Source organism: Fusarium coffeatum (genome assembly GCF_003316985.1).
Source record: "Fusarium coffeatum strain FIESC_28 chromosome Unknown BRIP53273_contig_112, whole genome shotgun sequence".
Lineage (NCBI taxonomy): Eukaryota > Fungi > Ascomycota > Sordariomycetes > Hypocreales > Nectriaceae > Fusarium > Fusarium coffeatum.
In genome coordinates this window covers 174,180-189,698 of record NW_022157905.1, presented here as the reverse complement: position 1 = coordinate 189,698, position 15,519 = coordinate 174,180, and the positions used below count along the sequence as shown (strand labels likewise).

General features: G+C 47.7%; 5 protein-coding genes across 5 annotated transcripts; 2 read left to right on the top strand and 3 right to left on the bottom strand.

The window, feature by feature from the left end:
- Nucleotides 1–995: 995 nt before the first annotated feature.
- On the top strand, nt 996–2,565 carry FIESC28_05213 (uncharacterized protein; the record flags this gene model as incomplete). Its single annotated transcript, XM_031159360.1, has 3 exons — nt 996–1,101; nt 1,152–1,589; nt 1,703–2,565. The coding sequence occupies 3 exons, from the start codon at nt 996–998 to the stop codon at nt 2,563–2,565; spliced, it is 1,407 nt and encodes a 468-aa protein (XP_031016598.1).
- A 1,523-nt stretch (nt 2,566–4,088) lies between these two features.
- FIESC28_05212 (uncharacterized protein) lies at nt 4,089–5,270 on the top strand (the record flags this gene model as incomplete). Its single annotated transcript, XM_031159359.1, has 1 exon — nt 4,089–5,270. The coding sequence occupies one exon, from the start codon at nt 4,089–4,091 to the stop codon at nt 5,268–5,270; it is 1,182 nt and encodes a 393-aa protein (XP_031016597.1).
- A 289-nt stretch (nt 5,271–5,559) lies between these two features.
- On the bottom strand, nt 5,560–6,375 carry FIESC28_05211 (uncharacterized protein; the record flags this gene model as incomplete). The annotated part of the gene is made up of 1 exon (XM_031159358.1): nt 5,560–6,375. The coding sequence occupies one exon, from the start codon at nt 6,373–6,375 to the stop codon at nt 5,560–5,562; it is 816 nt and encodes a 271-aa protein (XP_031016596.1).
- Nucleotides 6,376–9,978: 3,603 nt separating this feature from the next.
- Nucleotides 9,979–11,506, bottom strand: FIESC28_05210 (uncharacterized protein; the record flags this gene model as incomplete). The annotated part of the gene is made up of 2 exons (XM_031159357.1): nt 9,979–11,136; nt 11,375–11,506. 2 exons carry the CDS (start codon nt 11,504–11,506, stop codon nt 9,979–9,981), a joined length of 1,290 nt encoding a protein of 429 aa, XP_031016595.1.
- A 377-nt stretch (nt 11,507–11,883) lies between these two features.
- FIESC28_05209 (uncharacterized protein) lies at nt 11,884–15,394 on the bottom strand (the record flags this gene model as incomplete). The annotated part of the gene is made up of 2 exons (XM_031159356.1): nt 11,884–11,962; nt 12,012–15,394. 2 exons carry the CDS (start codon nt 15,392–15,394, stop codon nt 11,884–11,886), a joined length of 3,462 nt encoding a protein of 1,153 aa, XP_031016594.1.
- Nucleotides 15,395–15,519: the final 125 nt, after the last annotated feature.

The following is a 15,519-nucleotide window of genomic DNA, read 5'->3' as shown; positions in this document are numbered from 1 at the left end:
ATCAGGGGTCAGGCTAGTTGCTGTTAGTGTTAGTAGCAGTAGCCGGGGGGCCTGAAGCGCGTGATCGCAGACGAACCGATCACCAAATTTGGGTAATAGAGAGACGTGATTGGGTGAATGAAGTGTCTTATCTTCAGAGTGGTTTAGTGTGTCAGTGCATCTAAACGAAAATGGTGTTGCTTGTGTCTGGTCTGTGTCTCTTTCCAGTTGGGTCTGGAGTCTCGGCACGCTACAAGAGGGGCGAGCAAGCAATCAGTCAGTCAGTGCTGGTGCTGGTTAGTGCCTGAGTCCGAGTCTGGTGCAGTTCTTTCCATCCCATCCATCTTTAATCCCTCCTCCTCCTTCCCCGGATTTCTCTCTCTTGCGTCTCCGTCCGTGTGCGTGTGTAGATACTCGTCTTTTTTTACTTGTTTATTCCATCCTTTACCCTCTTCCTTCTTCGTTAATAAAGGAAGATAAGTATCGGTGGAACTTATCAATCGTTTACTCAACTCCATTCGCTGTCACACAAAACCGAGTCCCAATCGACCGATCACCGATCAGAGAGAAGCACGAGAAAAAACCCTACGCGATAATTTCTCTCGACAACGCTCGCTTCTTTTGCTCTCGTTGAGAAGAAGGTTCTTGCAGATAAATTCAAGTCAAGGGAGGAAAAGGATTATCTTTCGGAGATCGAGGACGCGCAAAACTGCTCGGACCGCATTCCAGCACCCTTTTTCGTTTTTCTCGATCATAGACTCGCAGAAGATCCGAGCTCTATTACCAATACGATCGCTATCAAAGCATTCATCTTAATCAACGAAAAAAAAAACAACCCAAGTCGCTCGCTTGCTGGGTCTGTTTTTATTTGACTGTTTTTCTCGATCAGAACAGCCGTCGTTACCTCACAACACTTAATACCGAACCGTTAATTCGGAGGCGCTTTCGTATCAACGCCTCTTAATTCGAACCGAATCGCATCAGTACATCTTTTAGTCGACTATATCTTATTCATAATGCTGCGATCTCTTGTTCTCGCTGCCCTTATGGGCGTCAGCTCTGTCGCTGCTGTCAAGTGTACGCGCAGCAGCCACTGTCCCGAGGAGTCTCCTTGTTGCTCCAGTATGTATCCTCCGCACACTGATGGATTCATCAAATCTAACGTCTTCTAGCCTATGGCGAGTGTGGTGTCGGCGCTTACTGCCTTGGTGGTTGCGACCCTACAATGTCCTTCTCTCTCAAATCTTGTGTTCCTGCTCCAGTCTGCCAGGATCGCAAGATGAAGATGAACTCTCTTGACAAGATCGTTGACATCGGCAAGTACCTGGGTGACTCTGATAAGGCCGACTGGGTTGCGCAGGGTGAGCCTGTTGTTTTCAATGACAACGTTCTTCTTACCATGCCCAAGGACAGTGTCGGTACTCTTCTGTCTTCCACCGTCTACATGTGGTATGGTAATGTCAAGGCTCGTTTCAAGACTAGCCGTGGCGCTGGTGTTATCACTGCCTTCATTCTCTTCTCTGATGTCAAGGATGAGATCGATTACGAGTTTGTTGGCACTGAACTCGGCGATGCGCAGACAAATTATTATTTCCAGGGAATCACCAACTGTAAGTTGTTCCCAGGTCGCACAACAAGGTAGCCCCTTGTTTGTGACACAGCGTGGAATACTCACGTGATCAATATGTGATACTTGACAATGGATGGCTAATAATGTCACTAGACGAGAACTCAGAAAACATCACACTCTCTGATACCTTTGCCAACTTCCACGACTACGAAATCCGATGGACTCCTGACAAGATCGAGTGGTGGGTTGATGGCAAGATGGGTCGATCCTTGAACAAGAAGGATACCTGGAACGACACCTCCAAGAACTTCATGTTCCCCCAGACACCCTCCCGAGTTCAGCTTTCACTATGGCCTGGTGGTAAGGAGGGTAACGCTGAGGGCACTGTCTCTTGGGCAGGAGGCCCTATCGACTGGAACCATCCTGATATTGAGAAGAGCGGTTACTACTATTCTGCTTTTTCTGATGTCGAGATTGAATGCTACAATGCCAAGTCTGCTCCTGGCACTAACAACGGAAAGAGTTACTGGTACAACAATGAGGCTGGTACCAACGACACCATCGTTGACGGTGACAAGCGTCATACCATTGCTTCTCTGATGGCTTCCGGTGAGGATATGGATAAGGGAAAGAAGGCAGACAAGAAGAAGGAGGACAAGGACGATGACAAAGACAAGGACAAGAAGAAGGATGACGATGACGACGACGATGATGAGCCTGCTACTATTCCCGGTGGCTCTAATGGCGCCCCGGCTAACGACCACAGCGACGGATCGGACAGTAGCTCTGGCTCAGGCTCTGGCTCTGGCAGCGCCCCTAAGGGTAACCCCGAGGGTGACGATGATACTGAGCCCGCTGACACCACCAACTGTGATACCAGCAGCTTCAACCAAGAATGCGGCGGCAAGTCAGGCTCCAAGAGCGCTTCCCAGGAAGGCGGTTCCAGCGCCGGCTCAAGGAATGGTGCGAGTGCGTTGGCCATCATCATTGCAGGCGGAGCCCTGTTCTGGCTGTAGTCATCAGCATTCGGTATTTGTCTGAATGTCTGTCCTTGCGATTCCTGCCCCCATTGACTCTCTCACCGCCCTTTATTTTATATAGCATCTCACTGCGCCTCTTCTCTAGCATTTTCGTTGGCTTTGAGATTTTGTACGTAATCTTTCTCTTCTTCTTTCTCGAGTGTACATTTCGATAGTAGAGGGATGATAATGGTAAACGGGTTTTGCATGGCAATTGATCTCTTTAAAATATGTGGTTTCTTATGCAGTGAGGCAGGATGGGTTTGTTATAAATCATGGATCATCTGGTCTTACATACCTACTGAAGGATTTATTTATGTGCCAGCTATGGATATCTAAGTTTGTGGTTGACAACTCGGTGACACTCTGTTGGGCGTCATGGCATGATGAGAAGATCCGTGTTAAGATGACAGACTACTAAAATCTGACAGTTGTCATGTGGTAGGACCCAAAGGATTCTCTTTTGACATGAAAGCCTGTCCCTGTCTTTCCTTTCATTCTTTGTCCTGACTCATAAGAAGCTATGGTCAACAAGAACCGGACAGGACTGGACAGCTCGAGTTTAATCGCAGCGGTCAATCATTTCAGCCCTATCTAGAACATACCATGGTTAAGGTATCGGAATAAAAAAGCCTCATGGGCATGGCCAAAAGCGCCTCTGAACCAATCCTTCCGCTCCTTGGCAGATTTGTGTAAACGCGAAGCATCTAAGCGCTGCGAAGCCTTGTCACTTAAACGCCCCCTTGGACGAGAGGAGTGTTGGTGAAACTTGAGGGATTTGATTGGAGGATGGATTACCGTTGGCTTGCAGTACCGCGTTTTGTTTCGTTTCATGTTACAGCCCGGGCCAATGCCCACTGTAGTCAGTTGCTCTGTGGCTGTCATTCCAGTGGTGAACAGCCCTACAAGTGACCTATGGATGCTCTGGTTGTTCGCTCTAGTCACTGCAGCTATCCATACGGATGCAATGCTTGTGTTGCACAGCCCCTTGTTCGGGCAGCTACAGCGGGCTTTTAACTTTTTTTACCCCTGGATCATCCAAAGGATCAGCCAAAAAGCAATCTATTCCAGGCGTTTGCCGTTGGTTCTGTTCCAATCATGACGCTGCGCCTCCACTGAATCTGTCTGTTCAAGGATGTGCTTGACAGAGTGAATGGAGGATTCTCTCTACATAGTATGTTCTGACATGGATCAGAGTCCTTCATTCCTTGTTCCCCTCGTTGAGGCTGATGCTTACTTTGTTCAGAGGTTTATATATATCCCGTCAATCATCCCTACTGGGTTTCCCTTTTTCTCACAGCCTCAACAGAGACAAAATCCTTTGAACCCCATTCAGCCTCCCTTCACTTATATTTCTACCTCTTACTTAAAAGATCGGACTGGTTCCTTATCTTTTCATTTGTTACAACACTTTCACTTGATACCCAACTCGACATTGACTGCCGATTGATATTGTATATCATACTACAAAAAGATCACGATCTGAAACGAACAAAACCAAAACGATACCCAACGACATTATGAAGTTTACTTCTGCTGGCCTCATGGCCTCTCTCGCTGCTTCAGCTTCTGCCCTTCCCCAGTTTGCTCGCAGCTCATACCCCGCCCCTTCAGCTTCAGCCTCTTCTTCTCCTGCCCGCATTCTCCTCGGAAACTCTGGTCACATCTACGTCGCCGACTTTACCTCCAAGACGGGCAAGTTTGAAATCTCAATCAATGAGACAATTGAGGGTGGAAATTCGTGGATGGCCTTTGCCAAGCCCAACTTGGTCTACGCCGTCAACGAGAACTCAAACGAGCTGCGCCTCTTCAAGATTGACCTGAAGGAAAATACCCTTACGGAGGAGTCCAAGAAGACTGGTAGCACTGGTGTAGTGCACCTTGAGTTCAACTCTGATAAGACTCGTATGGTTGGTGCTGCTTATGGTAACGGTACCATTGATGTTTGGAACGTTGAGAAGGGCGGACTTGAGCTCATCAAGACTATTGATTCTCCTGGCAAGCTTGGTCCTAACAAGGAGCGTCAGGATTCTCCTCATCCTCACCAGGCCAACCTCGACCCTTCAGGCCGTTACTTCGCCGTCAACGATCTCGGCACTGACTCAATCGTTCTCATTGACTCCAAGGACGATACTTTCAAGGATACCAACATCCCCATCGAAGCCGGCTGTGGTCCTCGTCATGGCGTTTTCTACCCTCGTGGTAAGGACAAGGCTACTCACTATATCGTCGCCTGTGAGCTGAGCAACCAGGCCATCGTCTACTCCGTAACCTACGAGGCCAACACCATGTCCTTTAAGAAGCAACAGTCCATCTCTACCTACGGCAAGGATGCTCCTGCCAAGGACATCAAGAAAGCTGCCGTTGGTGAGATCATCCTTGCCCCTAACAACAAGGACATCTACATCTCCAACCGTCTCTCCGGACAGAAGACCGACTCTATCGCTCGCTTCACCATCGCCGAGTGTGGCACTCTCACCTACGCCGATACTGTCTCCTCTGGCGGTCTTCTTCCCCGCATGATGAGCTTCAGCCTGGCTGCCAAGCACATCTTCGTCGGTAACCAGGACGGCACCAACGGCCTCGTCGCTCTGAAGCGAGGCGCCGATGGCAAGCTTGTTGAGAAGCCCGTCGGTAGCCTCCCTGGCTCTGTGTTTGGCGAGCCTCAGTTCGGACCTCAGTACGTCCAGCAGATCGCATAAATAAGTTGATCTGTGAATGTATTGTTTTCTCTTCTTTTTCAATGGCGCTTTTGGTGTTTCTTGGGCTTGTAGGATATATCCAGCTCTACCCTAGGAAAATTAAAGGGCATGATAGATTTTTTGCAAAGTATTTTTCTTATAGCATTTGTCAATTGACAATTCAACTCAATTCTTCCGAAAGCCTGGTATCAAAAAATAAGCAACCGCTATGTGAAACAATTCGTAACTGAGACATCCAATGTAATACTGTGATCTTTTGTTCCTCTTTCTTTCATAAGTTTCATCAAGTTCAATCCGAGAAACTTGAATCACTTGAAATTCCTGCTCCTCCACGTCCTGATGTATCCTCCAATCTTTCTTTCACATGCCTGTACTCTTCGTCGAGTAGCTCTGGATCTGAGCACTTGTGCGCTGTTTCGAAGTCCACTAGGACAGCTTCACCATCGGCTCCGATGAGGAAATTGTGTTTGTTGATATCTCCGTGCAAGATTCCCAAGTCGTGCAGCTTGCGCAGACTATGTTGGCAAGCAGCCAAGTCTTCAGGCTCAGCGGTCCTTGCACCTCGGACTTCCTCGACTAGAAAGCCAATGACTCTTCCATTCTCATGGATATGGCCCAGAAACTCGGGTCCGATGCCCCGGCCGTGAATCCACTCGTAGGAAGTTGTCTCGGCAGCAAAGTAAGGAATCTCCCAAGGAAACTGCGCGAACTTGGCCAACACAGGTTTCTTAAATTTAGGGTGCATCACCCTTGAAACTGTCTGCCTTACACGCTCAAGCTGTCTCAGCTCGAGATGATCGATCATGGTATCATGCCAAACATTTCCAATCCCTGGCAAACTGCTCCTTCTTGTCTCGCAAAAGAATGGCTTCCCTGTGTGTCCATCTTTACCCACCCGACCTTCGTTCCAGTCTCCAGGTGGAAAGACGGGGAGCTGTGGGAGGAGGATGGGTTCGTAGGTGCGGTCTTTAGGGGGGATGAGACCGCCGTCCAGAGTGACGTATCTTACGTGGGTGTCATCGACGAGGAAGCGATATTCACTTTTTTCGTCCGTTTCTGAGTCCGTGAGGACGGCGAGTAATCTGACGTTGTTGTTGTGTTTCATTATGGTGAGTAAGGGACTCAGTGAGAGGTTGAGTCCCAGGGTTGTGATATATCGTGGACAGTGGTGGTAGAGAAACGTGGGGTAAACTCAGAATGAGTGGAGCAATGGAGATTAAAAACAGATAGATAGTTGAGTAATTGATTAGAGAGAGTAATTGAGAGAAAAGAAGAAGAAGAGAAAGGCCAGTCTTTAAAATGTCGTTAAGGCCCCTGGGTTCTGGGTCTTCTCTGGGTCTGGGTCTTGGTCTGGGTCTCTGAGTGAGGGGGTTCGCTGTACTGTATGTACCGTACTGTAGCAATGGGCAATGGCAGGTCTCGGTAATCTGTATGTAATTGCGCTTTGACTCGTAAAGACTGGACGGGACATGGATGAAGTGGCCCCGATAGCTGAGTGCTAACAGCAGTGGATTAGGTAGTCTACTACAATATAACCGAGGCCAATAGTCTGGTGATTGTCACCAGTTGAAGTGATGTTTCTCGTGATTATTGGTAGGGAATTCGTATAAATAATCTATCCGCGTATTTACTATGCCACTCTGCAACTGATCCTCAAGATATGTAGGTACTCACAGTCAGTGTCAGTAGTATCGGTTAGTCAGTCGTTCGGTGATCACCTACACTAAAGATAGGGCGGATCCATTGCACCATAGGTAGCTAGTAGCTAGTCGGTGCTATCACAGACTATGGGCGGAACGAACCTCCCCAGCTTCCGAGTGGGAACCTCGACCCGAGTATGTATTAATTATCCTAAGGGTATCCGTAATGATGCAACTGTCGGTATCTTTTAGCGATGAACTTAGTCCGAGTCATGGCCCTGTCGTGTCGTGTCGTGTCGTGTTTGTGTAAGTGAAAGTGAGGCGGTTCGCTTACTCCGTCCCCCTGACTGTTCTGTTCTGTTCTCTCTGACAGGGGTTTGTTTAGCCAGGGTAAGTGACGTGACTAAGTTTGTTAATTTATGGTCTGTATGTCATTGAGTTGAGGCTTAGAAAAAGCAATGTGATCTTCATTGCTGGGCTTAGCTTCTACATGGTATATACCTACCTAGGTATAATACTGTATGTACTGTATAGTCTATCAACAGGTTGCATTTCCCCACGGCTGCAATTGATAGAGTATCCAATCATGTGTTATTCACAGATGCACGTACTTTTCAATGGTGTCGTACGATTGGTAACCGGATGTTGCTCAAATGCCTCAATGGCTGGTTGATACGTTGCGTTGCCAACTCAACTAACCACAGCAGATGTTCAGTTCATGTATTCACTTTATAAGCTGGATACACTAATTCATTAATAGGTATATATCTGGTTAATAGATTCAATGACTTTTACACTTGTTTCCCGTAACTACCATCAAATAGAAACTCAATCTGTACAACTACCAACCTCTATACTACTCTCAATGATATCTCCCCTTTCGCTATCTCACCTCAAAACTCACATTACACAGCATTCTCACCCATACACAAATCTTCGCCTCAAACCGCAATGATTGGAACATGTCTGCACGTCTTACCCTGACCCTCGAGCCACTACATCTCGTCGGGCTGCAGCGGCATATGCATTACTACCATCCTCAGCGGTTACTCAAATAACGCTCTCTTCCTTTTACCCTTTACTGATATGGCTTGAGATTTCTGCCTGATGTCTGACTTGGTGATGGGTACCTATTTATCTATCTTGAGGCCTCATCCATGAGGATGACCATCTTTTGTTTTGCACAATGATTGTTTACTGATGTTGCCAACGCCTTTTTGCACTTTAATGTTTCAGATATACCTATTCTATTTCATTCTATTCTCTAATTGTCTATATTGAATTGCTGGCTCAAGGATGTATATCCCACTCTCTTCGCGTCATATGCACGTCTCCGTGGCTGATACCCAAGATCATGGATCCCTTCAACCCAATGTTTTCACTATTCAACCACTCATGAAGCTTCTCCACAGTTCATGCAGTCAGGTCTCAACAAGCCATACAAAGAGGCAGTTCTCTGATAATCCGTCCAAGAATAATAACATCAAGATCGGTCTCATTGTCGGCTTCACTCTTGCTGCCTTCCTGGCCATTGTTTTCACGTTCTTGTATTATTACTATAAGTCTGCCAGATTTACTTTCCCCAAGAGAAGGAAGCACCATCGACATCACCACCATCATCACCAAACCACAAGGAGGCATACTGGGCACAAGTCACTTAGTAGCGGAGGTTCGAGACATTCAGATACGAGTGCTGCTCCTCCTCCTGCTGATGATGCTCCGCCTAAAGATAAACCGGCGGATGGATAACGAAAGAGCGCAGATGGACTTGCTGCCTTTTGGTAAGCCATTCTATGCTCTTGCTTTGTTTGTTGACATTGAATGGAGGCTAATTCCTTTTCAGATCACCCAATTTCATGTATATTCTATTGAGTGTAGTAGTCTCTTCCTTTCATTAGCAACTGGCAGCAATGTCAATGGCGGAATGCTCTATAGTGTCATATGTATTCTACAGTCTATCGTTTCCAGAATTCGTCAAAAAGTTCATTCCATCTTAACCCATGTTCTTAAACTCCAACGTGCGCCTCTCATATGTACCTCAAACACAAGCAGCTCTCTCCCTCTGTCCAAATAAACCTGGGTTCTCCCATCCTCCATCTCCATATATCTGTGGCGCGTCCATCTCGTTCGGTATGGGAATCCCCCCTCGATGTGAAGTCCAGCGAGGAAGCACAGGCTCAGGTCGCCGTGGGCCCCAACTCGGGGAATCTTGACTATGGTATAGTCGTTGGTGTCGACAGTTTGGATGATGTCGGAAATGCTGATGTTGATTCTCTTGTTCCTGCTCCGAGTCGAGGCTTTCTTGGTTCTCTTCAAGATCGGTGTTAAGATGAGTTAGTGTGCGATGATGTCGACGGGAGTGACGGTGCTGATGAGGACGGGTATGAGTATGTGTTTGAGAATGGACTTGGTGTTGCTCTCTTTGTTGTCTTTCGTCCTGTCGGGCTTTGGACTGCTTGAAGTGTTTCCAGTTCCATATGAACATGACAGCTATTATTATGGTGGTCAGTATCGTCAATCCGACTACTATTCCCACTATTCCGGGACTTGTATCTCGACGGCGTAGTTGGTGAGGGTTGCTTGGTAGAGCAGAGTCGGTGCTGTCGATAGACTTATATGATAGGAACCTGCTTGATGTTCGAGCCATGCTGGCAGTAGGTAGGCATGAAGCACAAGATAGTTGGTCCTTTTGGGTGAAGTTGATGAGTGGCATATTGATTGCATTGCAGTCTACTGTGAGAACTCGACTTCAACAAAATAACGAAGAGAAAGAATGGCGCTGTGAAGTAATATATATACCACCACGAGAGCCTGCCATGAGACGTCACTCCTCATATACGATACACTCAGCAATCATCTTCGCATAAATCCTTTGTCAATCATCACAAACACCCGCATATCGCCTTTCCTCCCATATTCGCTACGAGCGGGTGTTTGGTCAAACATCTGCACAATGCCAATCCGTCGGCATAGAGGAGCCAAGCGTATTGTAACACAAAATGCATTCTAGAAGATTGCCATATACAAACAGCCAAACAAACCGTCTAATCTATACGTACTCAAGGAAATCACCTCTTCTCCCTCCTTCTATCATCCCTCCTCCGTCTCCGCTCATCAGCCTCAGCATCTCCCTCCTGCAAACCCCTGATCTGACCCAACGTGCTTCCGATAACATCCTGTAGCCTCCCGCCCTTTCGGACAAACCGATCATAGAATTCACAGTCGCGATGTTGAGCACCACGAGCATTCAGGGAGATGATGGTGCTGGACATGGCTTCGAGTTCTGTCTTGAGGGTTTTGAGATCCAGACCTTTTTTGTAGCGACGTTGGCGACGACGACGTCTGCGGTCTTCGCGGTCTTCTTCGCCTCGGCTTGGTCTTTGGTCTTGTTCTTCTCTGTAACCTTGGCTTTGGTTTGGATCTTGTTCTTTCTCTCGTTCCCGACCGCGGTCGTGGCGACGGCGTGGCTCGTAGGGCGGGGGATAGTAAGCCTCTTCTTGACGAGAATCATAGTATGGCTCTGCAAAAGTAACACGTTGTCTCCTCCTCTTTCTCCTTTCCTTATCCGACCCATATCTCTCTCCTTCGTCCTCAACATCCCTACTCCTCGGAGCCTCTCTACTTCTATCCTTCTCTTTATCCCTCTTCCTCTTCTTATCCTTCTTCCGATCATCCTCACCCCTGGGTCGTTCACTCTTGTTGCTGTTAAGCATACCAATCACAAACTCTGCAACACCTCGAAAGTCCTCAGGGTTGATCTGGTTACTGCTAGTACCTCGAGCCCAATCGCGGGTTCGCTTCTCAGAGGAGGTCTGGCCCATGGCTCGTTTGGCAGCAGACTTTGCAGCAGATTTGGCCAGGTTCTTGGCGAATGTTTCCATGAAACTGGGTTCCTGTGCTAGTCGACCGCGAGAGGACTGGTCCTGCTTTCCGAATAATTGCTCAGCGAATCGGTCCATGGGTGGTTCTTCCGGTTCGTTTCTCAGGTGGCTGAGAAGAGTCTTGGAGATAAAGTACAGAAGTAGGGAGCAAAGACGATGTTCGTCGTCGCTGTCGTACTCGTCTTCGAACTTGTCTTTGGCCGATGGCTTTACTTCCTCTTCTACCTCACCGACCTGAGTCTCTTCGGGTTCTTCTTGAGGCCCTTGTTCGATTGCTGTATCCTTTTGGGAAATCGAGTCGTGAACTGCAGCAACGTTGTTGCTTGATCCCTCTACCTCGCCAGACTTGAACGAAAGATGATCCAGGATGTAAGTACAGCAGGATTGCTTTAATGGAAAGAAGGGAAAACGAAAATAATGAACGTGCTAGTCAGTCGGGCAAATAAGCTGGTGTTGCAAATAATGCAGTCGTCTGTCTATGTATACTCTGTAACACAAAACCAACATAGTGACAGCAGCCACCCGACGGCCCTTCTTCTATTTAAATATGCCAAGATTATTCGACATGTTGAAATAGTCCTACTCGACTCATGAGGTACCAAGTCAGGTGAGTCGCGTCAGGTTCGTGATGGTTGAGACCGTAGATGATACTTTTATTAGGCTCATGGTCACGCGCCAAAGGCGGCAATGCAGGAACATGACCGCGCTGAGACATAGTGGTGACCAGGAATTTGTACCTAATGATCCCCTTGTTTCTCATCATATAAAGGTCTGACTAGTCAGTATGATTGAATTTTATTATATTTTAGAATTTCCCAACTGTCGTGATTGACATTTCGTCAGGCTTGCTCATCAGATGCTGATGCTCTCTGATACCATATTAAAACATGGCCAACCAGACGCCATCATAATATGGCATGCCATGCTTGTCTATTATTGCGACCAGGCTGCCTCGTAGCAAGCTGTTTATGCTATTTTCGTGTCCCGTCTATATCTGTAAACGCCTTTCTGAATGCATCCCACTGCTGTTGTCATGCCCGTCATGCAAAATGCAGCAACAAACTCGCAGTAGCAAATTCAACAATAGCTCACTTAACTCAGCAGCTCCCTGATGTCTTCGATGCGTTGAACCTTCTTCTCTTCGTCATTCATCATACCCAACGAGGTAGCACTGTTTTCTTGTTAGCCGGGCTCTTCGTTTTGTCACAGATAGAACTCACATAAACTTCTTCCGCTCCTGGACCTTGAGCATCCGCTCCTCCACGCTTTCCTTGACCACAAATCTTTTAACCTGTACTTCAGACTCTTGACCCATTCTGTGCACTCGGTCGATGGCCTGAGCCTCAACCGCGAAACTCCACCAGGGATCCATCATGAACACCCGTCCAGCGGTCGTCAAGTTCAGACCGACACCACCAGCCCGTAAACTAAGCAAAAGTATCGTAAACCCTTTCCGCTCAGTGAACTCATGAAGTACCGCTGCTCGCGCTTTCTGGGCCATTGATCCGTCCAGTCGAAGAAATTTGATGTTCGCACGTGTGAGAGCAGGCTCGATAAGGCTCAGAAAAGAGGTAAACTGGGAGAACACCACAGACTTCATCTTGGGATGTTCTCGTCTCAAAGCTCGCAATTCAGACATTAGCGCAACCACCTTTGCCGAAGAAGCGTTGACGCCAACCCGCTGTAGGCTGATCTTGGGCTTCTTCGACATAAAATCAGGATCATCATCGTGGCGAACAACCTCGAACAAGTCTCGTTTGTTGATCGGCTCGCGACAGCTGAAACATCTAGGTACCTCTGCCTTGGAAATTTGATGGTTGATATAATCAAGCAAGCACTTTTTGCACGCCGAGTGCCAACAGCCAGTCACTGTCTGATCATTCATTGGCTCTTCAAAACATAAAGGACACTCATTCTCAGCCTCATCACGGATCTGTTCCAGTGCATGGGCTCCAAAGGTTTGATTAGACTCCTTTGACGCTTCGTCTGTCACTGCCGTGAACGAGGTGATGAGCGACTCAAGGTCCATGTCATCTGCAAGCCCGGCAACTGCATCAGCAGCCGCTCCAGCCTCAACTTCATCCGCCACGATGTCACGGTTGCGCACAAGAACAGGATGACAGCATGACTGCCGAAGACGTAAAATCTGAGCAAAGATTGTAGTGAAGGCCTTCATGACAGTACCCGCCTCGACATTTTGTGAGAAAGTTCTTTTAGCCTTGTTGAAGATATAATTATAGACGTCTCGCTCTGTCTCCGAGAGTTCGACATCAACAATCTCAATTTGTTTAGGCGGCAGGAGCACAAGCGGTTCGCCATCGGGCGTTTTCATGTCCTTTGTACGCCGGAGCACAAGAGGCTCTAAAACGGTTTGCACGACATCCAGAGCTCGCATGAAGTCACCAGACTCGAAAGGTACAGTAATGAATGTCCGCCAGAATGAGAAGTTGTTCCAGGGTTCTACGCCTAGGAATCTGACAAGACTGAACAAATCTTCCAACTTGTTCACAATGGGAGTTCCAGTCAGTGCCCAGCGATGGGTGGCTGAGATCTCATAGCATGCTTTCGCCGTTTTGGAAGATCTATTCTTGATATGATGAGCTTCATCGATGATAATGCGGAAGAACTTTAGCGAAAAGAGTCCATTATGGAAACTCTTGTCTCCATTTCTAGCAGCCAAGCTGCTAAACTCGGATAGCACAACACCGTAACTAGTGATGACAATATCGGGTGCATTGACTGCGTTGGACGCACAACAAAGTGCTTGTAGGTTGCTCGACTTTTCGTTGCCATAGTATAGCTCGACCTTCATCGTTCCATTCTTGGAAGCCTTTTCAGCCTCACTCTGCCATTGGGACAGCAGCGACATGGGTGCGACCACCAGTGTTGTACATGGCGCATCAAGAACCGACTCTGAGTTCTTGCCCAGTCTTGTAAGTTGGTTCACATTTGCCAGTGCAGCAGCTGATTGGCGAGCTTCAAGAGCAACCTCGGACCTATGCGAATGAACTAAACTCAGCATCTGGATGGTCTTGCCGAGACCCATTTCATCGGCAAGAATACCACCCAGGCAGTGTTGTTCTTGTACCGGGAAGTCAAGTGACAGGTCACCAGAATAAGGGTTGACGTAGAACTTCGACTGCCCCTCAACTTGTGGCAACTCGTTCTCGTCAACATCCTTCAATGGCCAATCATACTGTTCCCAAAGCGGGTGCATCGATAGCTCCCGGTGACCCTTCTCGTCCTTCTCCTTGGACATCATCCAATGCAGCGCTTGCTTTTGGTATTTGCGAAGTGTCATGGCAAAGGAATCTGCAGGTTCCGCTTCGGGGGTATCAAAGTCAAAAGACTGTGCTTTTTTGTACAACGCATCAAGCTGATCCTGCTCCAGTTCTTCTCCCTCCTCAGTGTCAGAGGATTGGGACGAGTTCGCTTCCTTAGTATTGCCGTTTCCATTCCCATTCGTTTTCTTGGCGGCGTCCTTTTGTTTCTCTTCGTCTTGCTCGGCAGCTTGGAGCAATCCTTTGCGGCCATCCTTGGTAGCAGAATTCGTCAGCGTAGGGTGCAGATTGATTTCCTGGAACAGCTTAACTAAAGCCACTTGTCTCAAACGAAGTGTCTTCTCGTCGTTTGTCTCGTTTTGTTCAAAGAAGGCAGTTGATCTATCGTCAGCGAGCTGGAACGCTCGGCTAAAGAAAGCAGAGTTGAGAAGTGAGCATCGCAACTGAAGGTAGACCGTATCGTTTGTTCGAAGTCGTTCGGGAGCATAGACGACAGTTCCCTCGAATTTGCATATCTTTTCGTCAATCAAGGCTGAAACCCAGCTCGCCGCTTCTCTCGATAGTCGCCCAACTTCCGTTCCGTCCTGGGTCGTAAAGCGCACGATAACATCCTGTCGTTTTGAAGCAGCTCCAAAACCTCTCGAAGGGGTGACAGGTCCAGCCTTTCCTTTGCCTTTTACAGGTTGAGGTGCTCGTTTTTGTCGTTCGATCTTGACAATGTCTGCATGCTTTATCAAATTCGTCCCACTTCGTGTTGCCCACCCCTCAACTCCAAACGCGCCTATATATCGTTCGTTCGGCATCCTTTTCGAGGTTTGTATGGGGAGTTTTCGTTCATTGGAGGTACTTGGAGAGCGAATTGAGCTGGCAGCGGGTCTCAACGGTGCTGACTTTGACGGTTTCTTCATAAACTGTTTATATGTTCCATCAAAGTACATGTTTACAGCTCGCTCGAGGTCATTCCCACAATTGCCTCTAATTGCAGAAAGAATATCGGCCGAGATCTTGTCGCCAATGAAGGCCTCGAATGTTTCCTGGTCGAAAGATACGGATGACTCCTGCTGGAGCGCCGGAGGCTCTGTAGGAGATAACCTCGCTGGTTCATCGTTCGGGTTTTCGACTATTGTTTCTAATTGTTCGTTTTCTTGCTTGATTTCGTCTTCATCTTTGAAGAATCGTCTTGGTGGCGGTAGTGGGGAGCTATCATGCGCAACTGGATCTGAGGAAGCTTCTTCAGGGTTGGCGGAAAACCTCCGTCTTTTGGTAGGAGGTTGTAGATCTACATGATCATCTGGATGCTCATTTTCGAAAGACAAAGTCATTTTTGAGAAAGATCACTTATGGAAGATTTGGTCTAGAATCTGGTACTCCCAAGTAATGACCCTTCCTGAAATGTACTGGACTTTCTGGGAGACGCGACAAAACCCCTGCAAGCGCGACCGGCGCG